At 38.7% G+C, this 25836-nt stretch overlaps 1 protein-coding gene across 1 annotated transcript in view; it reads left to right on the top strand.

The window, feature by feature from the left end:
* LDAH (lipid droplet associated hydrolase) overlaps positions 1 to 25836 on the top strand; it is a 110179-nt gene that overhangs the window by 913 nt on the left and 83430 nt on the right. Inside the window, exon 2 of the mRNA XM_066179998.1 lies at positions 12643 to 12801. Within this exon, the coding sequence (XP_066036095.1) occupies positions 12648 to 12801 (154 nt within the window). The 5' untranslated portion in view covers positions 12643 to 12647. The remainder of the gene's footprint in view (positions 1 to 12642; positions 12802 to 25836) is intronic.

Here is a 25836-nt window from a genome sequence, read left to right as displayed (position 1 = left end):
GGAAATGTGCAGTGAAAGAAGTTAGGGTTATGATGAAGGGCTGTTTGAGGCATAACAGTTGTTGATAGCTTTCTTAGTGGTAAGTTTTTGTTGTGTTGGAAAAACGAAGAAACAGCTTGTTTTCTTGCAACTTAGCTGTAATATTAAAGCATTGAATGGGTTGAATGATGCAGACTCTTTATTTTTTTAGGTGTTGTATACTTATGGCCCTCTGGGACTCTGTGATGCCCAGTTAAGGTCTGAGAGTCTATCCACATGGGCCTGTGTCAAAATTTGCATATGAATCTGTATTCTGTGTGCTTCAGAGACTAGAAGCCTTCAATTACTAATTGTGATTATTGCAGGTTCCTATTTTCTTGTGACATTTGCTTGTGATGTCAATAAGAGAAGTGGTCACATGTTTACAGACCCGGATAAGCAACGACACTGGGACTTTATACTTTCCATCATGGAATTGTTACAAGGTTTATATAAAAGTAATCAAAGTCAGTGATTTTTAGTGAATCTTGGACAATACCCTAAGCAGATACCTGTGAAAAAGGCAAGCATGTGTAATTCTACTTTACCTGGTCCCACTCTGTGAGTATCCACTCAGCTTGCAACAAAGTGCAGTCCAGGAACTCTCTGGAACAGATGTGCTGAGGTGTTAAAGATCCTCTGTGGATTTCTCCATCAACTCATCCTTGCCTTTGACCCATAGGTAGCTCTAGTTTTGCAAGCATCCAGCCTCAAGTTGTTCTGTGGGTCCAAAATCCACTAACTCACTAATGTATGTTGGTTTTTTACATACTTTCTGCTACTTCTACGTAGTATTATCTGCTTCATTTTATTCACAAAGACAATTAAAGCAAATTGTGTTTGGGTAATGGTAAAACAAAATTTCCAATATGACTGCCAAGCCAAAGAACTTACCAGTAAATTTGACAAGATTTACTCTAAAGCTTCTTAATTGTACTGTTTTCAGTGATGGTTTTTATTTGTTTACTTGTTTGGTTTTAATTGATAGCTTTGATTTCTTTTAAATAAAACTTTATTTTTCCATTCTTGTCGTTTGTTATAATGAGGGCACCTTGTCTGGAAGAAGGGGTGGTCCTGATTTTGGATGATGTCTAGGTTATTTTTACTGAGTATTAGAATCAGAATTTCAAGGTTTCAGCTTTAGAGCATGCTGTGTATGCATTTGTACAGAAAACATGTTTGCAGGATGTGAAGGGCAGGTAATTTTCGCTTACTTAAATCAGGCATGCTCTTAATAGCAATGTGGCTGTGTTTTTTCTGCTCCTGGCAAACTGCTGTGTAGACACTGAATTCCCAGTGAAATGGTTGAAAACGTTGGATTCCAGCTGACATACTGAATGATGGATTTAAGATGTCTGGTGAGGCTTGTAAACAGGTTATACTGGGGGAAGTGAATTATTCATAATTTAAAAGAATATTCATAATAGAAAAAAAAAGTGTGATATGAAATATCTGAGCCTAAGAACAATTAAGTGGGAAACAAAGTTTTCACACTGAATACAAGCCTGACTACACAGTCACTGGTGAAATGGATGTGAAGTGCTTGTTTATCTCACAGGGGTTGCACAAGCATGTCCTGGAGTGTGACAGTGCCTTGTTACCATACGTTAGGTAATCCTGATGTGCCAGAACAGTGTCTAACCAGCAGTGCTACAATTTCAAGTTTGGCAGGGTTTCTTTCATCATTATCCTTGTTTTTTCTCTTCAGTATCTTTGCTTCTTCCTGCTGCTACCATGCTAGTCTCTTGCTTATTTCCTTTTTTCATCTCATCTCCAGCTTCTGTTTAGATTTTGTTCCCATTATCCTTTGTTTAGACCAATTCTTTATTCAAATCTTTAGTTTAAAAAAAACCCAAAACACTTGTGATACAGGTGTTTTTGCAGAAGTCTGACTCCTCAGATTTTACCTCCTGAAAGAAATTGTAGCTCCAATTGGAAATGAGTATCAGATGATAACTGGGTTCTTATTTGAACCTGTGATGAGCACAGGCTTTGTCCCTGTCTGTATTTGTTCATAGTCATGAGTTATCAGGGTTTAGCAGAGGTATCTTGATGGGAGGAGCTGGGCCCTTTGTGCAAAATGCTGTAACAGAGTAACTTCAGGGGTTACTGGTGTGGTAAGGAACAAGCTGCAGTTCTCCCAGCATGGTGAATTGTCTTTGCATCCGCTTGTGGCTAGAACTGTAGGTCTGTATGTCAGAGCACTGGCATGTGCAAGCCCTTCCTGCAGCTCTGCTTCTGGAGGAACCTGGCTCCTGCACCACAGTGTCCCGCCTGGCTGTTCGATTCCCTGTCCTGTCCTCCTGATGAGCAGAGCCAGTGCTTCTTACTTGCACTCCAGGCCTCATGTCAGTAGCACAGACAATTGCTGTAGTGGCTCAGAAAGGGATCTAATGCTACCTGATTCATGTCTCCTGTTCATTGATTCTCCTGTTTGACTTCTTTATCCTTTGCAAAGAGCTCCATACAGGCTGCTTCAGATTGTTCTCATGTCTCTTCGTGCAGTGCCTTTCTAACCTGTTTAGGGGAGTGGATGAGTATCAGGATGTACAGCTGCTGCAGGAAACATGCGGAGGAGGTGGTAAGCTGCAAGCACGGGTTGAGGGGTTACTGAAGAATGCAGCTGTGATTAGTAAGTAGGTCTACTGTGAGTAGATGGGGTTCTGACTAATTCTTTTATGTCCTCATTAGAAAAGCAAGAAAACCAGCAGCAGCTGGAGAGCTAAGCCTAAGGTGGGATAAACACTTGATGTAAGAGCATATGCAAGTTGAAATAAGAAAATGAGAAGAAAAAGGTGTTTTGAATTTGGAGCATATTTTAGGTTAAAGGAGAATAACAAATTTGGAAATACAGAAGAAACAAAGAAATAAGGGATAGTTCTGTAGGGATATAGATGCTGAACAGCATAGGAAAGGATGGGGGAAGCCAAGTCAAGAGCAGTGTGATGCTAATTGTTCTTGTGGACTTTTTTTTAAAATTTGATATCTGCTTCTTGCTAGTATTCATTATGCTCTTTGAATTTCACATTACTTGACGAGACAAAAGAATGAACAGTGCTCTCCATGGAGTAGTGAATCTTATTCTGATAGGAGGTGGAAAAGGAGTTATGGAGCATAAGGTGAGATAGATTTGCTTTTTTCTGCTTTTGCCTATTATTATTTCTGCTGAGAGATGGATGTTTCTTCACATGCTTGACTTCTGGGAGCAGTGGTTTAAGTGAATATATAGGTTGCTGTTCCTTTAAATTGTTGCATTTTTGTGTTTCAGTGACTGTTGGGCAGATTACCTGCATTACTTCAACAGCTGTCCAACAGAAATGTGGGACCTGTAGTTCTTTTGATGTAGGAGAAGAAATGAGAGTATAGAACATATGGTTGAAGAGCCAAATAGTTTTTTGGCGATTTTTTTTTTCTTTTGAAAATTTATCGTTTTCCTTAGGGATAGCAGGAACCACATGGTAAGGAAGCATCACCTTTATTTAGTGAGCAAGTGGGGTTTTTTTCCAAACGCTTAGACCACAAGCAGGCTTATTTGCATGTATATGTTTCCTCTCTCTCAATGCTATTTTCAGTTTCTTCTTGTCCGTGTGTCCTTGATAACCTGTTCCTTCACTCTTGTTTTTTTTTTTTCAGTATATTTTAATATTTCTCTCTCTCCTTTAAAGCATTACCCTCTGAAAGGCCATGTCTTCTCCCCCATAATTCACATAACTGTTCATTTTTGGACATGCTTTGGTTTGTGTGGTGATTTGTGCTGAAGTTGAGAAACCAAGGATGTTTCTTCTCTCTGTATCCAAACACAAGCATGATGGATTCTTGTTCATAAAGTATAATATTCCCACCTCTAACTTCAGCCAAGTTTTAACCCAGTCTGTAATCGTAGTGTTACATTTCAGTTTTGCCCAGTATCTCCCAAAATACTGATGCTCAACATAATTCAAATAAACAAATTGCATACTTTACAAACTTTACTGTATTTTTGGCAATTTTCTCATGCTACCCATTCCAAAGTGATTTATTCCCCCTTTGACTTTCTAATGCAGTGGGCAGCTGGGAGAGTTTATTTTCAAGATTCTCTTGACATGAGTCTGCTGTGTCTTTCAAATTTGTTGGTCAGAAGAGACCTGGCCTAGGGTGTTTTTTTTCCCCTGGAAACCTTTCTTACCATGTAGACATTGTATTTGAGCAGCAACTTTTTATGTTCTTTTACATAGATACTCTATTTGACTGAGGTTTTGCTAATATTGCAGTTTAGTCTCGGAATGTAAAGTATATTTATTATACCCACGTGTTATTCATGCTTACCACCTTCTGTTTATTCCCCTGAGAGATTTCAGTTTTAAAAGCCCTGGGTTTTTCTCTGGATCCAGTACTTGAATGCAGTATTTGGAGGGAAAGCTGTCTTTGGAAGTTATTTGACCAGTAAATTTCAGTAGTGTGTACAAATGAGCAACTTTTTCTTCCTTTGAGAGTAAAAGGTTTCCCAAAATCCCACTTTCTGTTCTGGAAAATGCTACATATTACACCAAATTAAGCCATCCTATTTGCTTTCATGCAAATGAAGCCATCATTACTTCCTTGAGTAGATTTGTTTCTTTAAGCAACAGCTTTCTTGCTCATTTCATTTTAGGTCATGGACCGTCCTAGCTTTATCATTAGGCCTGTGTATTGACTGGGAAATTGGGAATTTGCTGGGAGAATAGCTACCACTTTCTTGTAATGTGTGGGATTCCCAACCTTAATTATGCTTATGAAGTTACTTAAAGAAAAAACAAACCAAGACAAAAAACTTGTACTGTTTGGGGTCATTTTCATGTTAGTAACTCTCACCAATTCACAAACAGTTCACTGTTGGAAAAGTGACAGTTACTATCTCAGTGCGATTAAATAGAATGGCAGGGTGTGGTATGTAGCACCTCTTCCACTATATCCTGAAATGTGTTTGATAAAACATACTCCACTTTTAGAACCTCATGTCTTTATTCTCTTGGATGCATTCCTAGTGGCTGGTATTGTGTGAAGCCTCAGGGACCCTTGGCCACACCAGGGTAACTTCTCAGGGTCTCCCTTATGTTTGCTTTCACTCCAGTGCTCTGTGTTTCTAACCAAGTGTTAAATTGTGACAGCAAGTGGAGGAGCTTTGATCTAGCTGGTAACAAAGGACATGGACTCTGCTCTTGGAGCACTGGGCAAGCATGATGGGTTTTGTGACCTTTGTTAAACTGGAGATCTGTGCCAAAGGAGAAGGAGACCAGGCATTGAACTTGGAGTGTTGCTGTCAGAACTGTAGTGAAACGTCAGATCCATTTGCTGGCTGTTAAATGCTGTAGACCAACAGTTGATGCTTTCAGAAGTGTGACTGCTTTCATAAAGGTTGCAGTGTGCCTGATCCCCATGGAAGTCTTTAATTTGCTTTTTCACGTTCTTGAGAGCAGTGAGGAAGTCAAGGCCAAGAGTACTGTAGTAGTTCCATTATGATAATTAAAAGAAGCTCTTTTTTTTTTTTTTTTTTTTTTAGTCATTAGTGCATGCTGAACTTCTCAAAGCTAAAGCCTGCAGTGACATATAAAGATCAGTTAAAAGTTATGGTGGGCCTTCCTAATCTATTTCCCCACGGTTTTGATCATCTGTTGAATAATTTTGTGCCAGACCAGTGTATCATTGTGACATCTGAAAATGTTTTCCGATTTCTTGATTCCCAAACTCCAAAACTCTTTCAAATTACTCATGTCAGAGGAAAGCACCTTTTTAGAATAAGATTGGTGAGGAGTTCACCTGTTCCTGATTTTAATCCTCAAATGAACCTTTCCAATCTAACAATTTTTTGATTTGTGGATCCTGTCCTGCTTTGACGAATAGCTGTCTCAATAATTGCTTTTATAATGGTTGGCCGTGACAAGGGACCACTTATCTGGTACAAAATGGATACTCAGAAATTAATTTCCCTGCATCCCTAACATCAGGATTGTGCATACTTTCTTGGTCATTGCTACAAGATTATTAATGGTAGTATGATGTTAAAAGATCTTGCAGGTGGGCCAGTTCTTAGAACTAGGTTTCTCTCTCCTTAGGTCTTTGCGCAGTCCTGTATGTGTTATCTCTGAACAAGGTTTAGGCTTGAGGAGTGATTCCAGTTTTCATTCTGCACTTCAGCTTTTTATCATTATAACCCTAAACATGAGTGAGCTGTACCCCATTTCCACATGTGTCACTGATATTTTTGTAGTCATCAGTGAAATTCTCCCAGCTGTTTTACTCTTTGAGGGAGGGGAATGGGGAGGATGACATAGGAACAAAACCATTGAAGGCATCATATTGCTAGCTCATCAAATGATCACTACAAACAAGGCCTCCTAATTACTTCACTGGCTTTAGAGGAAAGCAGTGTTATTTTGTATGACTACGTTGCTTCGTTTGATGTGTCCATAGTGTTAATTTTTTAACTTTGTTAATTTTTACAAATAATGCCTAACAGTTTTTATTTACTAATTTAGAGCTAGTGTGAAAGGGACTCATATATGACTTGGACAGAGAGTTGTACGGGAAAGTATATTGAAGAAATGTTTCATTTTTATGTGCTACTGGCTGCTGCTGCTTCTTTTCTTACACAGAATTGGTCAAGATTTGTGACTGATGTCACAACAGCTTGCAAAGTCTTTGGCCTGTGTTTATTGTTTTCCCTGAGAAAATCTGGCATCCATTGTTTGTTTTTTGTCCAGATAAATCTTTGATGAGATCTGGGCATCATGTGTCATGTCATACCTCATCTCTCACATCATGTAATCCCCCCTTCTGTTGTTCCTCTGCAGTTTTCTTAGCAGGTCGGTCAGCCTGTCCCTTTCTAGTTCCCAGCTATGAGCATGTAAGTTCCAGTCTGCAGATTGAAGAGTTTATGTCAGGTCTGGATGACTCTCCTGTGGAAATAAGGTTGTAGAAATTATCAGAGCCTTAGTGTAGAAAGCAGCTGAAGGAATCTTGCTATTTTCCCAGCTATTCTTTTTCATTCTAGTGTTGAATTCTGTCACATAAAATCACCTATTGGGGCAAGGTTTCTTTTTTCTTTAAGCTGGTACAGCTAATCAATAGAATACATCTGCTGGAGTTTCCTATATTTTTGGGGACTGGTCTAGTTGAGATTTCTTTTCTCTGACCTAAGTACTTGGTTATGGTCATGTACTGTGTTCATAAAACTTTGCATTCACTAAGGTACTAGAAAACTTGTTTGAGATCCTTGTTGTACCTCCAGCTTTATTTTTTTTGCTGCTGTTCTAGGGCCATAAGAATTATAAACTGTTGATTCGTGGAAAAGTCCGGAGAAAACTTAGTCCATCCTTCAGTTGAGATCAAAATTACTTTTGTCCAGCTGAGTCTTAAAACCTCCAAGAGAGGTTCCGCTGCCTTCCTAGTGATCATCCGTTGCCTTCTTAGCAACTGGTTTTTTATAATGCCTTGGAGTGTCAAGATACAACTTGTAGCTGTTGCCTCTTGTTTTACCATCTTCCACTGCAAAGAAAGGTTTCGCAATGCTGCTTTTGCAGATCTCCTTCAAATGGCTCTGGGCTGCTCTTTGATTACAGCATGCGAAACTGAAAAAGCACAGTTCATAAAGCTTTTCCTCTAGTCTAGTTATTTACTCGACCCTCTGTAGTTTCCTTGTGTTCTTGACGTGGTGGGGTTGAACAGAGCTGGCCTCAGTGTCGCAGGTATGTTTCTGATGAAAATCCTGAATTTTATAGGCTCCAGTATTGACCCAAGATTACTTGTCAGCTGGCAGATAGTAGTTAATTGTCTTTTAAGCCTGTTCAGTTACTTTTCAAACTATGCAAATCAGTTTATTCAGCCTGCATTTCGTTGGCCTAGAAAGAAGGATGCAGTGGGAGACAGTGCCAAAATTCTTAATAAGGCAGTGTGCATTACGTTTTCATATTTTCTTTCATTCTTGTAGCCAGGTATTTTATAATTGAAGGCAATTGCATTGCTTGACCATGGTTTGCTCTTGGCAGACTGGTCTCTTATTCTGAATTAACATCTTTCCCTTTATGTGATTAGAGGAACTTACACAATACTTACTCCTGTGAATCTCAGTGATCTTACTCTGTGGTCTCAGCTGAGCCAGAACTGCCTATAGTGCGTGGGGTGCTCTTTCATGTCTTTTCTGAAAGAAAATGGCTCTGATTTTAAATACCTTTTTATCCTTAACCATCAAGTCCTCCACTGATTTACAGTGGTTTTTGATAAACAGCGTCCTTGCAATTGGCACTTTTTGGTGTATCTAGTTCAGTCTCATGAATTTACATGCATCCAACTTTGTAGGTTATCCTTAAGATGTAGTCCAGGTCCTTTCTCAAAAAGGTGAAAGCAGATCAGGTTGCTGAAAGCATGGTCCAGTTGGAGATTGTCCTGCCTTTCAGGGCAAACTTTCACTATTTGATAGTCCTAATTGTACATATGGAGGAAACCTTTGTTATTGGAATTTCCTTCGTTGCAACTTTTGACTGTTTTTCCTTGTCCTTTGGACATACATCACATGCTTCAGCACCCATATCATCTAATCGGCTTTCTCCAGTATATTGATGTCTTGCTTCTCTGAGTAGCCCGAAACTGGACACAGTTCTCCAGATGCAATCTTCCCAATGCCAAGCAGCAGGAGATAAACACGTTCCAAGATTGTAGGCTATTTCTTCTGTAGCCTTGTATACACTTGAGCTTGATGGTTACAGGGGCTCATTACTGACTCATTTTCAGCTTATGAAATTTGTGAATTTGTGTCTTTTTTGACAGCTAGCTTTTGAGCGCCCAGCCTGTGTTTGCTGCATTGGGTTGCTGAACTCTTGGTGCAGGACTTTTCCATTTGCCCTTGACTTTCATGTAGTTCCCACCTTTCCAGCCTGGCAGGGTCCCTTTGGATGGCAGCCCTGGCCTCCAGTGTTTCAGCTGGTTTGTCTTCCTCCCTCTGACATTTTGCACAACCCTTCTGAGAGTAGCTCCTCTCCTCTGTGCGGTTTTCAGTGGAGACATTGAACATTGTTGCCCAATACTGATCCTTGAAGGACATTGCTGGTGTGTCAATGGTGGTTTCATGTTCTTGGGTACAACTTCGAGCAGGATTTTTTTTTAAACTTTCTGTGAACTGAGATGAGGTTGACTGGCCTAGAGGTCCCTGGGCACTCTAACATGGGCATAGTTGCCTTTTATTGCAGTTTCCAGACATGTTTCCCAATCACAGAGTTGTTAAGGTTGGAAAAAAGCTCTAGCAGCATTGTTGTCTGACTGTTAACCCAGCACTTCCATGTTCATCACTAAACCGTGTCCCCAAGGGCCACATCTACACATTTTTTAAACTCTTCCACCACTCTCCTGGGTAGCTTTTTCCAATATTATTGTGACTTACCAGAAAGGATAGAGGGTGGCCTCACAGTAACCTTGTTCGTGAACGCCTTGGGGTGTGTCTCTCATGACTTTGTGGAACCTTGTATGTCAAATCTGCTGCAGTGGTCCTTTCTCCTTTATTTTGGTTTCACCCTTACTTTATGCAACTTATCTTTGCCCTTGTGGTTACCATTGCATCTTTCACTGCACCATCATGCTTCAGAATACGTACACCAACCTGTTTGTTCTGTCTTGTGATCAAATAGTTTACATGCCAGATACCAATTTACTTACTCTGATTACATTGTGTGGTGCTAGTCTGAGTTTGTGATAACGCTTTCATTGTATTCTTTAAGTGTAGATCAAATTTTGTTATTTCCAAGTTATCTTTGAAATAAAATGTCAAGTCCAAGTAATAGTGTAGAATGGAGCAATTAAAATACGCTATCAGGAAAGATGCATAAATAATTAGCCCTATGTTTGCAAAGTTCTCTTAGCTTTACTATCAACATTTTACTTTGGGGTCAATTGACCCAAAGATGGAAAGAACTGGTCCTATGGCAGAGGTAATCTGCCCTTCGTGTGTAACTCTGTTTCCAGATATTCCTGTCTGAAAAAATGACTGTAGGTGGCTTCTGGATCAGTAGTGAGACACCTAGATATATGTGTTGGTTTGCAAGTGCAAGTGCATGTCTCCATATGTTTTTACTATAGGCTTTACTAACCAGGAAAGGATTTTTCTAATCCTGAGGTGGCAACCAAGAAGCTGATCACATGGTTATTCCCCTTAATAGTTCATGTATTGGCATCCAAGGCTTTGTATCCTGTAATAGGAGTTTTTCTGGTAGACACCTACACAAAGGGTGTGTTAATCTAGAGCCAAAGCCCTGTCAATTGAAACCTGTATTTCGGTATTCTAACAGAAATTTTGATACTAGGTTAATCACTCTTGACAGAAACTGAATTTCTTGTAATACTTTACATGCATATTGTCAGAGGATTTATATGGAGCGGTTGAAGAAAAGGAAGAAAATATGGCTTGGGATGTAATAAGGTCTGATTTCTTAGGTAGTTGCATCTCTTTGAGTTTTGTTAACTTTCTCCGTGATAACTCATGAAACTCCCACCAGGCAAGTTTGTCCTTCTGTCTCCTCAACATTCTTGGAGCTGCTGTGGCTCAAACTGTGCTCTCTCTGTGGGCTTAATTTGCCAGTAGGAACCTTTTCTCTTGAGACCTCTGCCTGTTGAATATTTGGAAATTGATAGACCATCTTAAGATATTTCTATGGGAAATGAAGTCAATTTGTGCCAAAGATAGATGCCTGTAATAGAAGTACTGTTCATAAAGCTTCATTTAGGAAGAAGGAAGGAGATCCAAAGGTATTTTTGGCTATTACTGATTTCATCTTGAAACAGGTCTGAATAGTATTCTGGGAGTATATCTACTATCTTTTCCCTGTTTTACTCTTTGGTCCATTTTTATTGCCAAAGGTCATAAAGTTGCAAATTAAAAACTCAGATATTACATGGGTATTACATAGAGCTCAGATATTACATGGAGCTTGTACAAAGAAGCCATTTGGGATTGTCTCAGGTAGTTTTTCAGATAACCATTTCTTCTCTAGTGTGCAGGTCTTCCTTTCAGGTACTGCAACACTCTGTGGTTTTGAAATTAGAAGTTAAGTTAAAGACTGGACCAAAGCTGCAACAGCAGTCTGTGTGAACCTGAAAATCCTCCCACGCCAGTCCAAAATGTATTGCTGAGTTTTCTGTTCTCATTGCTTAACTTCTGACTTCAACATTGCAAATACTTTTTTGAATGAAGGGTTGTCAGTGGTATTTCCATTTAGATTTGTTGTGTGAAATCAATTCAGAATGAAAATACGCAACAGATTTTGTTGGTTCATGATCAGAAACTTTGTCCGAAACCTACTTTCTTGCATAAGAACTTATTACTTTTGCTTCTTGGATTGTAAACACCTCATAAAAGGGGTGACAACTTATATTTACTGTGGTTGTTGATGTAACTAGATTTGTTTGTTCAAGATGCTCTTTGCTTCTTTCAGCTTTAAATAATAAAGAAATAAAAGCAGGGATACTGCATTAAAAGTGTACTTCTTTATAGTTTGGCAGAATTCACTTTACTTACATTTCAGTCACTAAAAGTTATATAATAAGATGGCAAACAATGTAGTAAAAGTGTCTGCATTGTCATTAAAAGAACTTCTTTTTGGCCGTGCTGGGGTGAAATTGGCACATGGGGATACAAGATTTCATCCAGAGAATAGTGCTGTAATTGGCAGTATTAAAGAACACTTCTCCCTTCCCTCCAGAAGTGTTTTCCATTTGTACTATATTCAGTTTTTTTCTAGGTGGTACTTGTTAGTTCAAAACAAAACATTTTCTGTCTTTTCTGCCTTTTCTGCTTTCGTTTTTCTTTACCTTAAACCTTTTAAAACCCCAGATTCAAACTGGGGAAAGTAAGGAAATGTTTCTTCAGTTGTACTTTTCTGATGTTTTCAAGTGTCATTATTTAAAATTTCAGTCAGATCTGTTCCTTTTTCATTGTGTAGCACTGAGAAATTTTCCAGTGACTATTAGTGAGGGTAGTGCCCCCAGTTAATAGTGCAGCAGACCATGTAGATATTTCAGGCTTTGGTTTACATGCTTGAAATTTCCCAAACTGACTAGGAATTGGAATTTTTGTCCTTGTACTCAAAAATGAATGGTCCCTTTTCACTAAGCAAAAATAGTTGACAGGCCTAATTTTTTTTTTTTAACTATGCTTTTGATGGTTAAAGGTCATGGTGTTAGGCTGCAATATGCAGTTTTATTACGAGGCACACAGAACTTGCGAAGACATTCATGCACTAGTTCTGTTTGTTTGGTATTTTTTCATTTGTTTGCCTTCAAGCAGGTTTCAGATGAATCTTTTCAGTGGACAGTATGAACAAGAAATTTAAAATTATTTGCCTTTAAGGTAGAATAGAGCTTATTGTCCAGTTCATAGCTGTGTATTTCTGTGACGGAAACTGAAAGATGCTTTCTCTCGTGTAGTGGTAACATGTATCAGCTTCCACAGTTCCTTCAGACATCAAATACTGAACTGGGCCTCAGATTACTGGCTATGACTGTGTTGGGGGTGGGGTGGTTTGGCTGGGGTTTTTTTGCAATTATTCTGGGGGAAGCATAGTAACTAAGAGACAACTCTGTAAGTATTGACCTTTTATAACAGTATCTTATTCTGCTTAACAGCAAACATGAGGTCGGGGTCAGAAGAGCCAGTCCCCTTACATGAAGAATTTATCTACTGTTGTGGAGCTGCTACCCATGTCTTAAAGTGTGGGCCCTGGAAAGACCTCTCTAAAGATGAAAGTAAAAATCTACCCAGGCTCTTGTTCATGATTATTCCTGGTAAGGGTCTTTTTTTGTTTAGGTCTAGAAGTTTGTCGATTGAAAGGCATATGTCCAGTTTCATTTTCAAAAATCTCTATGTAGGTGGTAGATTTTGGCTCGTGCCCATGGCCAAAAGGTCAGTAATACTGCAGTTGTGAAATTTCTTGTTACATTTAATTGCTACTGCTACCTTTATCTTTAACAGTGCCAGAAGGCAGTACTTAGAAATTAGGATATCTCACTCATTTTCTTCCTGGTGGTGGTTTACTGAGAGCATTGTAGATTTTTGTTTGTTTTCATAGCTCTTCTTCCATTTATCTCTTGCACCTTGGAGTGCTACTGAAATGTCAGCTATATGCCAACTGACAGATGAAAGTTACAATACTTGAGGAAAAATTCTAAGTTCAGTTGTTTCTTAAGTTGTTTTTTTAATAGTAAAAGTTTTTTAATTTAAGATTTTTGCACATGAATTTTTATGCTGACCCTCTTGTACTCAGTAAGTATTGTACAGTTCTTCATTATATTTAAATGTGGCTGTCTTAAAATGAGAGCTCGAAACTTGTGTTTGGCATATGTTAAAATTAATGGAGAAGTCCTAATTTCATTAAAGTCTACCAATAAGCTGTAAGAGTTCTGTCTTTAGGAAAAGTAGAGCTTGAGCCCACTCAAGCACAGGTACTGTGACTTTTTCACTGCCTTACAGTTTGCAGATTTCTAATGCTTTCTATAGTGTATTTGAATGCACTGTTATTATTTCCCCCAGAATGAGTGGTGCAAATAATGACTTTTCTGAGTATCCCCAACTTTGGTTCACTGTTAGTGTACCTAATTGCTGTTTATGGGGCTGTATGCAGGCTTGGTCTTTACTTGGTGGTGAAAGAGAACACAGGTGCAATTTTTCAGGGAGTTTTTTTCAGTGTTTTGGAAAGTCCGTGGAATATTTTATGTTAGTTTCCTTGGACACAATGGTTTTATGCCTTTGCCTCCAAGAGCTGAATAGTAACTTTTTAAGCCAGTGACAGTGGAGTTTAAATTCTTTCCTTAACTGAAAAGAAAATGGCTTCTTTTGAATGCATCTTGTTCCTGTGTTGTGAGAAATAACCTTTTAAACCAAATACACTATGCAGTATGTCTTTAATACCTCTTTGGAAGTACAAGCCTGATTTCATGCTTTTCAATTGCTGCTTTCTCTCAGTTAACGAATTTGTGGAAGGTTTAACTGAACAGCTGAGTTTAGAGTTTCTTTTTCTCACAGGTTCTGGAGCTTTCACCTGTCTTCAGGCTGATACCTTCTGTTTGGGGTGATAGAAGAGGTTGTAACAAGGATAAATCTGTAAAGCTAGTTTAAATCAGTAGAAAGATATGTAGGGGAAGAGCACAAAAGTCAAACATTAGCATCCCAGGCATCTACAAGGTGTGTAAGTTACTCTGTTCAAGATGTACTGAGTCACATACATTGCATGGTCTTCATATTCATCGTAGGAAACTTTTAATGCAAGAAAATGTAGTGGCAGGGCTACATGGAGCTGATTTCCTGCATAACAGTTCTGTGAAGACTCCTTAATAACATCTTAACTAAATAAATGTTCAGAAATAGACATCAGTGAAATAGTCACTGTGCTTATGTCATGGTCTTCAGGCTTTTGCAAGCAGCTGATTTATGGTTTTGCTCTTATTTCAGAATTATGTTGGTAACAAGCTAGAAGTTCTCCCACCATGAAAACAATTTAAAAGCTCAGCAACCACTATGATGCTGTCTTCGCTTTAGGTGCCCAAATTCAGTAATGATTTAAGTTACCCAAGCTTGTTGCTGTGGCTGGCAGGGAGCTTAGTGGGACCTGACATAACAAAGTGCAGTTTTGTGTTTGGTAAAACAAATGGTGGGATTTTTTGCAACTGTTACGTTGCCTCATTTTAGCCTTCAAGCCAGGGCTTATCTCCCAGTGCAAAAAACACAGCTTTAGGAGAGATCCAGACATTTGGATCATCTGGCAACATGTTCATGTACCTAAACAGTCAGGATTACATTCCCCTTGTGCTTTTGTAACTTCCCGAGTATGAAATGTGGAGCCCTTCTGGAGTCCAGCAATTTTCACACTTGAAAGGCATGTATTCCTGGTTGAGATTCTTTATGGAATGAGGGAAAGAGGGGCAAAAGGACAACTTGGTACACAAGTCAAGGAAAGCAATAGCCAGACAAGGGTAGCTCTAGCTTTAAAAAAGAGAGTATGCACAGTCAAGTGCTGGGTGATCTGAACTCAGGGTGGTTAGTCCTGCTGCATGTGTTACTCTGTTTTGTGTAATAAACTGCTCTGGTACATACTTTTCCAATCCTAATGAAATTCAGGCATATGATTTTGTTAACATATAGTCAAACCAAACAGAGTTTGGGTGGGTGGATATTGAGAAAGATGAAAAAATTCTCAGCTTCTGCTGCAAATTGTTGCATGAGATTTGTGAATAAATCCTGTATATTTATTTTCATTTTGTGTTTTAATCATGTTACTTCAAAACAGGGAGGATTCCTCTCTGGTCCAACTTAGCCTTTTCCCTCTTCACAACTTAAAAACTCCAAACCATTCTTCTACTCTGAGATCAATGGCAAAATTCCCATTGACTTGAAATGAGGCAGGATTCTTCCTCCTGAGAACTGATAGCTCACTGTGCTTGAAGCAGTTGAAAAACAGAACATGTGGCAGACTTTAATCTCATTTAACTGCAAGCTAATGTTTTGATATTAGGGGCAGTGTGTGTGAACTTAAAATTTTAATAAAGCTTTACTGTATTAATTGAAATGTTTAATACACAGTTTTTTGTTTTATGATTTTTTTTTGTGTCCACAAAACCTCTGAATAGGAGTAATAATGTGTTTATTAAAGTAATTACTATATAGAAGGTCCAGTTTTTCCTCAGTCCAGAATATATGCATATACTTATTTGACTTTCTTAATGTCAATTCTTTCTATTAAAATTGATTGATTACTCATGAGAATAACATTAAATGTGTACAGTTGAAGGATCAGGTCCACGATTTTCTGGAAATGTAGGTGTAATGGAAAGGACAGGAATTACTGTTTTTCCTCTTGTGTCCTAAAGGACTGTTTTCGCTTTTACAGTGTTTGTTTAGTGTAAAATTAGAAGTGAAGTACAAAATCTACTACAGCAATATTTAATGTTACTTGTGTTCATTCAAAACCAGAATCCACAAAGTGTAATGGAATTTTTTTTTCTGTTTTAATAGTATCTGTTTATTTGTGCTTGTATATTTATGAAACATTTAGTCTTGTAAATAAATACAAATTTTAAAACCACTGTGCTTCTTAGTTCATGACATTTTGCTTTTCATCAAAGCTTTTCTTGCATTTCATTGCAGGAATACTTTGGGATACCTTTGTTCCAGGTTTCCTAATTTGTGTTACCATTGCTGTAAAGAAGGCAATTTTGCAATTTACAATCTTGTACTTGGGAAGCATATATAATGTAAATAACCTTTTTTTTTGTGGTAATTCATGTTACACAAGTTTCATTCATTAATATACAGAAATAATGTCAGAATCTGGTTCTCTAGCCTGCATGCAGAGTACTCCCTATGCTTTGCCAAGGTTCTTAATCTGCCTGTTTGCAGTTGGATCGCTGCTGGGATTTTGGATCATCTTATTGTTCTACCAACTCATAACACTTTTTTCAAGTATAAAGATCTTTCTTTTGAGCTAATTCTCTGAGTCAAGAATTGCTTACGCACAACAGAAATTGCGGACTTGGATTCTCATCTCCTAGGAGTAGCTACATGTACTTACATCAACAAGATTGTTTCACTTGAAGACTACTGAACTATTTTCAGCAGTGAAAACAGTGCAAACAATTTGCCTGGGTTATGACAAGTCTTTAGTGTATTCTGTCTTGAGATGAGAGTTCCTGTTAGTTTTAAAATATTTAAAGTGCCGTTTTTGACTGTAACATAGGGACTCCAAAAAGCTTTCTGTACATTATTTGGCTTTTGTCTTCACTTGCTGTTTTACTTAACAGTCATCACCCTCAACACTTGGATAATGAAAGTTATAATAAAAATCAGTAAGCTATAATACTTCACAATAAAACTAATTGCAAAGCCCTGAAGCTTAGTTTCTTTGTATTTCATTTATTTGGCTCCCACCAAAACAGCTTTTTGAAAGTTATTAATCTTTCACTCTGCTCAGCAGTTTCTGGAATGAATTGCTCTTCAGAGGGTCTACTGTCACCACTGAGACTGAGGGGTAAAAGAATCTATTTCCTCATTCAGCAAACTGTGTAAAGCATGTTTAATTCTCTTCAGTTTGGTTGAATGGGCGTTGATTTATACAAAATTTGTGTGACTAAATCCCCTTGTTGGTACAAAATCTTTCTGTTACAACTTGGTCTGCAACAACTGAATTGGATCTAGTAAGGACTCTCAGTATCAGCAGATGAGCTTGCAGTGTGTAGCTTCTGGCAGCCTGAGCCAGGATATAATCTGGAATCCTGTAGGGAATCTTGGCACCTCATGTGGATGGATCAGAAGTGGTTATGTGAAGCAAAATCTGATTTTGGAGTCAAGACCATTGAGTTAATTGGAGAAGGTACTTTATCTTCTCAGACACTACTTTCCAAGTCAGCAGCCAGGATCTCCTCCCCCAGGACGTAGCAGTGTTCACGATTTGCCTTTGAAATGCAGCTGGAGGAAAGGGAATGTTGCTGGCAATGGACAGACAAATTGAGGGGAAAAGAGATTTCTTACCTCCTGGACAAGGGGCGTTCTGAGTTCTGGGTCATGTATGTTTGTGCCAAAAGTCACTGAATGCGCTCCAAGACCAATTCTGTGAAGGAAGCTGAGAACCTGTTCTGTCTGAATGCATTAAACAGTTTTTTCCTCTTTCTAGTTTTATTGTTGGGTTTTATTTGGTTCTTTTTTGGTTTTGTGGTTTTTTGGGTTTTTTTGAAAGAATAGTACCAGGGCATCATTTGGGGAAAAAAGTCTGTCCTTGTGTTCTCTGCAGTTTTGTCACTATCAGCAGGATTATGAGAGCTCTTACGAAGTTTGGTTTGGTTTGTTTGTTTGCTTTTTGCTTGGTGGTTTGTTGATTTTTATTTTTTGAAGGGGCAGGGGCAGGTGGGGGTGGTCAGGTTGAGTCCATGACGTGGCACCTGCTTCATAAAGGCACTCTATGTCCCAATTTCATCCAGCCTGATATTAAACAACTAATTCAGATGCTGAAGGAAGGGCCATGAATTTCTGGGTAGTTCGTAGAACCAGTAGGTAGGGATGGCACCACCATGAGCATTTCTGCCTACTGAGGGGTTAGGTTGCCCTGAGATGTGAAATCTCCAGCTGTGGAGGTAATTAAAACTTGACTGTGTGTGCCGCCTGCTCTGAGTCTGCATGAGCAGGGAGGGGCTGGGCTCAGAGATCTCAGATGATCCCTTCCAAATTCAGTGATCTTGCAAATGTGACCCCTGAACTGGCCATCCAGGCTCCTAGTCTACCTGTGGATTCTGATCTTGGTTGATACTGGGATACTTTCAAAAGGTAGTGAAGTCAATGGATAACCTTAGATAAATACTTGATAAAAATTAATTGTCCTTTCAAAAGCTGTAGTGTTTCTTCACAGCTGTACTGAACCGTGGGAACCTTAACAACAAAACTGGGTTTGTTAAGTGTTGTGAACCAAATAGAATTAAAAATTAGTAAGGAATGAAGCATGCTACTTAAATATAGTATAAACAGAGTATGCCAGAAGAGGGAGCTGTTCTAAAGATTAGAAAAAAAATAGCGTGTTTTGGCAAAGTTATTGCTACAATAGCCAGATATACCATCCTACAGGCTTCAGGCTCTCCTCTGAATGCAGAGAGGTAAGGTAAGCATTGACTGATTCTCTACTGTATTCTTATCAGAAAAAAAGATAAGACCATGTGACAGTGATTAACCAGTTTTGGTAGTTATTGAGAGTCATACAACTGCCTTTTATTTGCATTAGGAGGAGTGAGATAAAGCAAATCAAATTAGAGCAGAGAATAAAAGATTGGGAGTGCTTGAGCTCCCGTTCCCACCTTTCCATTGAGTTACTTCTTGGTAGATGGCCAGTCATCCTCATTAATTGTATCCCAAGGCACCAAACAAATCTTCATTCATATTTGCAGTATTTATAATTATACAGTAGCCTAAGCATCTAAGCTAGCAATCACTTAAAATGAGTTAACACCAGGTAAATAAATTAACATAGAAGCACGGCTTCATGGAGTGAGACAATAAATACTTCCTCTCCTGGAATGTTTAAATCACTGACCAGCTCCATGGGCAGCTCTACTCTTCCTCACTGAAAAATTCTTGTGCCAGGGCAGGTATCCCCTTCCAGTATATGGCACTAAATACCCTAAGGATATTAGGGAAAATTACTCTTCACAGGTCTTTTTTTAAAAGAATCATTAATTTAACTTTGGATTTTGGGGGTTGAATTAAGTAATGCTTCTACATGCAATGAGAATTTTTAGGAGAAATTCTGAAAGTGTAACTATGCTAGTGCTTATGTTAAAAAAAGCTACAACAGTTCCCTGTTCATACACTGACTTACACTTTAATTCTTAATCTTGTGTCACGTAATTTGGGTGACCTAAAGCAGGGGTTGTTTCCTATGTGGATGTTTTCCATCATTTAAACATTGTGCTTTGTGTGTTTGTCTTCACCTACCTCTACTAGTATAAGATACAAGGTTTCATGGGTCCTATTGCCTTTGCTTATTTTAATCATACCATCCTAAGGAGAGCAGTGCTTCTGTTGTCCATCCTCAGCTGAAGCAATGGAGCAGAGAAAAAGAAAATTTTAGATGTTCGAAAGTGAAGACACATCTGATCTAGAGATTCAGTTTAAAAATCTTGGTTGATTGGAGTCTTGGCTCTCTTTGACAAGGCATGTGGAGGTTTATGGAGCTCAGAATGGCATCTCGTCCAGCTGGCACACTTGAATCACATGTGGCTAATCAGCAGGAACCAAAAAAAAAAATCTGAATTTTGCATCTGATTGTGTCCTGATTATATGTTGTTCATATCCAAATAGCTGAGCAGAATTCTTTCTGTGTGTGCACAGATACTTTATTTATTTAGGAATTACTTTTCTTTTACATTTTATTTTAGCAGCAGCATTCATCCATTCTGTGATATTTGCAGTGCTTGAAATTACACTTAGTTCTGCAGATACTGTACTTGACTGGGATTATTTACTATAAAACATTGTTCCTTACTGTGTAGAAAGAATGGCTGTGAATCTGCAGCCCTTTCCTGCAGAGAGGAAGAGAAATGCTGTGCTCTGTTCTCCTGGCCTCACCTGCAGCATCAGGATTGAAGTGACCGCTTGATCTTTGAATGTATTATTTGCCTGCTGGGCTGCTCATCATACTGACTCAGAGAAAACTACCTGGTGTTCCTAAAATTTTCAAGAGTGTCTTTCCCTTTATTCCACCTCTCTCTGTTACGATCTTATGTAATCGGCATAACATAATCAGAGTTTTTCTGGGAAGTCTCTACCATTACCTGCTTTTATTTGCAGGTAACACCTAGGTAGTTGAACCTCTCTTTGGATGTGGGCTGCCAGTGAGGAGACTGGGCCGTTCATAGGGCTTTTGCCTTCACACAGCCGTTAGAACTATGATGTTAGGTGTAAAGCAGATGTTCCTGAGTGTAAAGTAGTGTGGAAGTTAGAAACTGTAGAGTGTTCATTTAGACTCACCAGACAATGGAAATTTAAGATTTATGCCTGGAGCACTTGAAAAACTTCCTAAGGCCATTATTTCGCAATTCAAAATGTTTGTCAACAATACTGGCATAAGGTATTTCTTTTCTCACCATTCTGTGCCAGTCTACTCCTCAGTTCTGCCAGAACAATGCTCTGAGTGATTGTGCTGTGAATTAAATAAATACATTTATTTCTGGGGTCTTTTTACAGCTGGAACAATTCCCTGTTTGGGTTCACAGCAGGGCTCCCACAGAGTTGTGCCAGTGTAATTCAGGGGCTGGTGAGCCATGGTAGGAGGGTGAGAATGATAGTCATGGGGGAAGGTGGGAGTTCCTTCAGCTGGATTTGCCATAGAACTTTGTTGATAAATTACCATGTCAGTCCACAGCACTCAGCATGTACATGAGCTCACATGCTCTGTCTGGAGACGACTTTGGCAGGAGCTGGTGCCCCACCAGCCTCTCCAGGTGGTAGTGATTCACTGAGAATGCTTCTCCCTTGAGGCTTCTGCTTTTGTTTCCACTGCAGCTCCAGCTGAAGCTGCCAGCTCTTTGCGTTTGACCCTGAGTTCTCAGATTCTGACTTGGAGAATTTGTATTTTACATTGCGATGAATTTTTTCTGACTAAAAAAAAAAGGCTTTCCTACTCTCCAGTAACTGGTATGTGGGATGCAAAAGTCATCACTGAGAACAGACTGCTACACTGTATCTTCCTGATATTTCCAAAGCCACTCCTCCCAACTTTTCCAGCCATTTCTTTATCTCTAGTACAGATATTTATGACTTAATTAGAAGATCAGCCTTGTTTCCTCAGGTGGTCATGCATGTAAGGTACTGTAAGCTAGAGTTCTTTGTACATGAAAATTAAAGTATTATTAGCCAATGATTATTTAGTCTGTGTGTGAATAAATATCAAATGACCCTGCCCTTTACTTACTGAGGTAAATAGTTTGACTTCCTGAGGACATTATTTGTAGCAGATAATACTAATTTGTCTGTACCTATTTGATTTTTGTTTTCAATCCGCATAAAACTTGGAATATGTCGGTGAATTTTCCCCAGGTTTTTTCTGAGCATAGTGGATGCCAAAGGATACCAAAATAAAGGTTTGGCTAGAACACATGCATGCTGGTAGAGTACCCCCTGAAGGAAAGGTGTGTGTTCTATCCCACATTATATATTAAAAAATTCAATTCTTAGGACACTGTTCTCCATTATTTTTCTCCTTATGGACTACTTGTTTGTGACTAATATTTTAAAATATGCTGACAGTTCAGCTTTGTTTACTGGGTCAACCCACGAGCTTCCATTGTCTTTAGAACAGAAAAAAAATGTAGTCATTCATTAAAAATAAAAACTTCCTCATGCAGAGAGGAGCCTGTATGTCAGATCTAGGCTTGAAATATGCCATTTTTGTTGAACTTCCCAGTGCTCCAGAAGTACCTCTGATGGGGGCTTGGCACAGTTGAGCTCGTTAAGTTCGAGAAGGCAGAGTAATGACAGAATGGTTGAACGTCCAACTGCGCTTGACAGTATTTCCCTCCACTAAATCTGGGTGGCAGATGTGACTGACTGAAGTGACTTACTGAAATTTCTCAATCCACAGTCATCTTTTGGTATCCTCTCCCTGCTAATGAGGCATTTTCAGCATGGATCCTTCCTGCCTGGCTGTGTGAGCAGCATCAGGGGAGGAAGTGATCCCTCTGCTGCAGCATGCAGTGGCTTGAGTTGGCCAGAGTTATGGAAAAGTTGTGTTCTAGGGTATTTTGCTTGATTTGAAAATTTTAAAAAGGATCTGTTTCTCTTCATGAGATTTCTGAGGCGGGAGGGAAGAAGAAACTGCTTAGTGAAGGACCTACCTATGATGGGAATCCAGTGTTTCCATCTGCATCATGGTCAAACAAAGCATTTAAAATGTTTAAAGCTACAGCAGCAGTGTATAATGTACTTCCTTTCTGGGGGCTGATACCAGAAACACCTGAGCTACTAGGAATTTGCCTTGTTATTTAACATTTTGTATCTGAAAAGAATGAAAAATAAAAATCCTCTTTCAGATTCTAGTTAACACATGGCCTTATTTCTGTCTGACAGTAACTCCTATGGATCACTGAATCTATAATAGAAATAAATATGACCCTTTATGTTCAATATCTCAATTATGGAAAACAGTATGACCAGAAACTCAGTTAGTCATAACTCTTGCTCTTGTTTTCCTATTACGGACATGATGGAAGAATTTGATTATTGTTCTGATTTCCAGTTTTGAAAACAAACCTTGATTATACTTGTTAGATTAAAAAACCTCTCATAGGAATAAGTAAATACGTAGTGATACATAAATACTGCCTTCTGCCTTTAAGTGTTAGATATTTTATATCCATTGTCTCAGCCTTCTCCTAAGAAGCAGAAACTCTTCACAATAGATCTTGAATGGGTGAATAAATGTGCTTGTGAAGTGACTTGTGTTTTGTGTTTTCCTGAAAAAAGTGTTTCAATTGAAGTCTTCATGGAGCATCTACTTAGGACCAATATTAATACCCCAGCTACAAGGCCCTTCTCCTCAGTCACGATTACCGTGGTTTCAATGTAAAGAGTCTTTCCCTAAGGATGTGAACTGGTAAATCTTTGTTTTCCATGTTCAGAATAGTCTGTTCTTCAGTCTTGCATTTCTGAAGACTCAAGGCAGATGCAAATACAAAATTCATTTACAAAATCAGCTTAGACTGTTGGTTTCAAATATGATATTCTTGAAGTTTCAATACACAAAAGTTGCAGAAACACATTTTGAGCCTTTTTATCTGGAATTAACTGTCTTGGTGTTCTCTGTTGCTATTTATTTCCTGTCTGTTTCTACCTTGATAAAGCAAAACAAGCAATAGCCAAACCTAATAACCTGAAAACACCCAAACCTGGTTTTTTTTTTTTTTTTTTTTTTGTTTTTTTTTTTTTGTTTTTTTTTTTTTTTTTGTTTTTTTTTTTTTTTTAATTCTTACCAGTGGTACAGCATAGGAAAATATGAGACAGATTTGAAAATATTCTTTCTAGTGCCTTTTGAGTGTATTGTTTGCTTTCTCCTTGTATATTATTCAGAAGTGATCAGATTTTTCAGAGCTGTGTATCTGCATAAAACAATTTGTGGTTATCTTGGGTTTGAATTGCTTATTTTCCTGTCTTTGTCTTTTTCCTGCTGCTGTTTTCTCATCAGGGTTGTGTTATTCAGATGTTTCGTAGGCTTTCTTGTGAACCCATTTGACATCAAGTCTTGTGTTCCTCTTCATGCACTTCTTTGTTCCCCCTTTTAATTTCTGGAGGTTTGTTTTCTTCTGGTCCAATGCTGCTTCAGACCATGAAGCTGGCTGAAAAATTCCCACTGGGATTTCTAGACCCAGCACAGAACTTGCAGTGTCCTCTCTGCCAGCATTGGTTATAGGATGGATTGGATCAGACCAACCACCTCTGGGGTATTAAAAGTAGTTATATCTGTTCTCATCTGCTTAAGAGACTGTGTAGGTGTGTACTGGGAGATCTAACTAAATGTTTTAATTTTTCATTTACTATGGGGAAAATTACAAAACAATTATTTGATTGTAAGCAGTAGGAAATCCTGGGTTCTACCACTGAAAAGTGTGAAAAATTGGCTAGTCCAATGGGAACTCAATTATTTCAGTTTTTTGTCTCAGTTTTAACTCCATTCCAGGCAACATTAGTTTACAGACATGTTAAAAAATTAAAATCGAGGCTTCTTTTGTATTTATGTAGCTCTTTTGGTTGAGATGGCAGAAGTAATTACTGAAATACATATGTGGACTTTATAACCCTTGCAATATTGCTTAATTACAAAGTCCAGTAGGTTTGCAGTGGATGAAATCAGCATTTTGGACTTCATATCTTATCTGCTTGGATAGATGCTGTTAATTATTCTCATGGGAAAACCAGCATATACTGTCACAATTTTTACCCAGTAATTTTAATTCACAAGCTTCAGGCACTCTTGTCACTTGGGCAAAAACAGCTGTGTTAGGTTAATTCAGCTTTATCAGACTGTCTGTGGGATTTCTTTAGAGGTGAATACACCTACGTTTATCTTAAAGGTGAAACAGCATTAGAGAACAACAGACAAGCTTATTGGCTTTGCAAAATATATACTAAGAATGTGTGTTATAAAATCCTATATGTAAATTTTATAGCTCTGTCAAACCATTAACTCTGTGTGTGTGTACGTTTATATAAGGAAAAAAATGGGAAACGTTCTTGAAAAAACTCTCTAATAAGCTGTGTTACAGACACCTGGCTGAATCCTTCTGAGAATCCCTATTTTCACAACCCAGGCAAATATCTTAAGGTGTTTTCCAGCCAAATTCATGATTCCAGAGTTAGAGAGGATCAAACAGAGTTTTCACATGTGTTTCTCTGTAACGTCCTTGTAATGTTTTCCTCCTTGGCTGATGCTGTTCCCCTAGAGTTGGGACTATAAAGGCATATAGGGCGAAGAATGCCAGTCCCTGAGATGTGCAAACAGGTGAAAGCTTCGTTGATGTGAGTTTATGATGGCCACTCAAATGTTATTTGACATGTTTTATATGAAATCCCTTGACCTTGCATGTCAGAGAGACCTGTGTGTTGCCTTTCAAGGCCTGATCACCAGCCACAGTGTCAGATTCTGCAGTTTTCTCCCAAGTGTGAGAACATCATTGTGTTTTTTGCATGCGCCATTTAAATTCTTCTGACATCTGCTTGGGCTGCTTTCCATTCATTAACATAGGGGAGTTGCATCTTCTTCCATGGTGGCTGGTAGGATGCCAGAGGCAGATTAGGTTTCCTTGAGCAAGGAACTTGCCACTGAGGCTCCTCGAGCTGGAGCTGGGATCTTTGGCAGCTCTGTGAAGAGGCAGTGAGAATCATTGCCACAAAAATGATTTTTATGTGTCCTGCTGTGCACTCCTGGATTTCAAATTTGATTTATGGCTGCTCTTTTTTTTTTTTCTTTTACTTTTTAGAAGCTGCATTTGTTTTTTCTTGCAGGAGACTATAATGTAAATACTGCGGCATACATTTAATTCTGAAACTGTCGATTATTTCTAAAATTACACTTATGGTAATTGCTGGCATATTTTCCAGTTCCTCAAAGTTCTCTGTAAACCCACTGCTGGCTGTGTATTTTCCTTCTTCCCTTCCCTTGTATTTGTGCCTTTATTCTTTATAGTCCTGCTGAGGTCCCAGAGCAAGCAAAAAGCAACTGCTGGAGAAGCGCATAAAGCACCACGGCTCAGTGCCAGCTACTGCTCCCACGGATGGTCAGACAGCTGGAGACA

This window comes from Chamaea fasciata, unplaced genomic scaffold, assembly GCF_029207755.1.
Source record: "Chamaea fasciata isolate MVZ Bird 193981 ecotype frontalis unplaced genomic scaffold, bChaFas1.0.hap1 SCAF_3, whole genome shotgun sequence".
NCBI classification, from domain to species: Eukaryota; Metazoa; Chordata; class Aves; order Passeriformes; family Sylviidae; genus Chamaea; species Chamaea fasciata.
The sequence above is the reverse complement of the archived record's forward strand: the minus strand, read 5'-3'. Positions and strand labels throughout refer to the sequence as shown.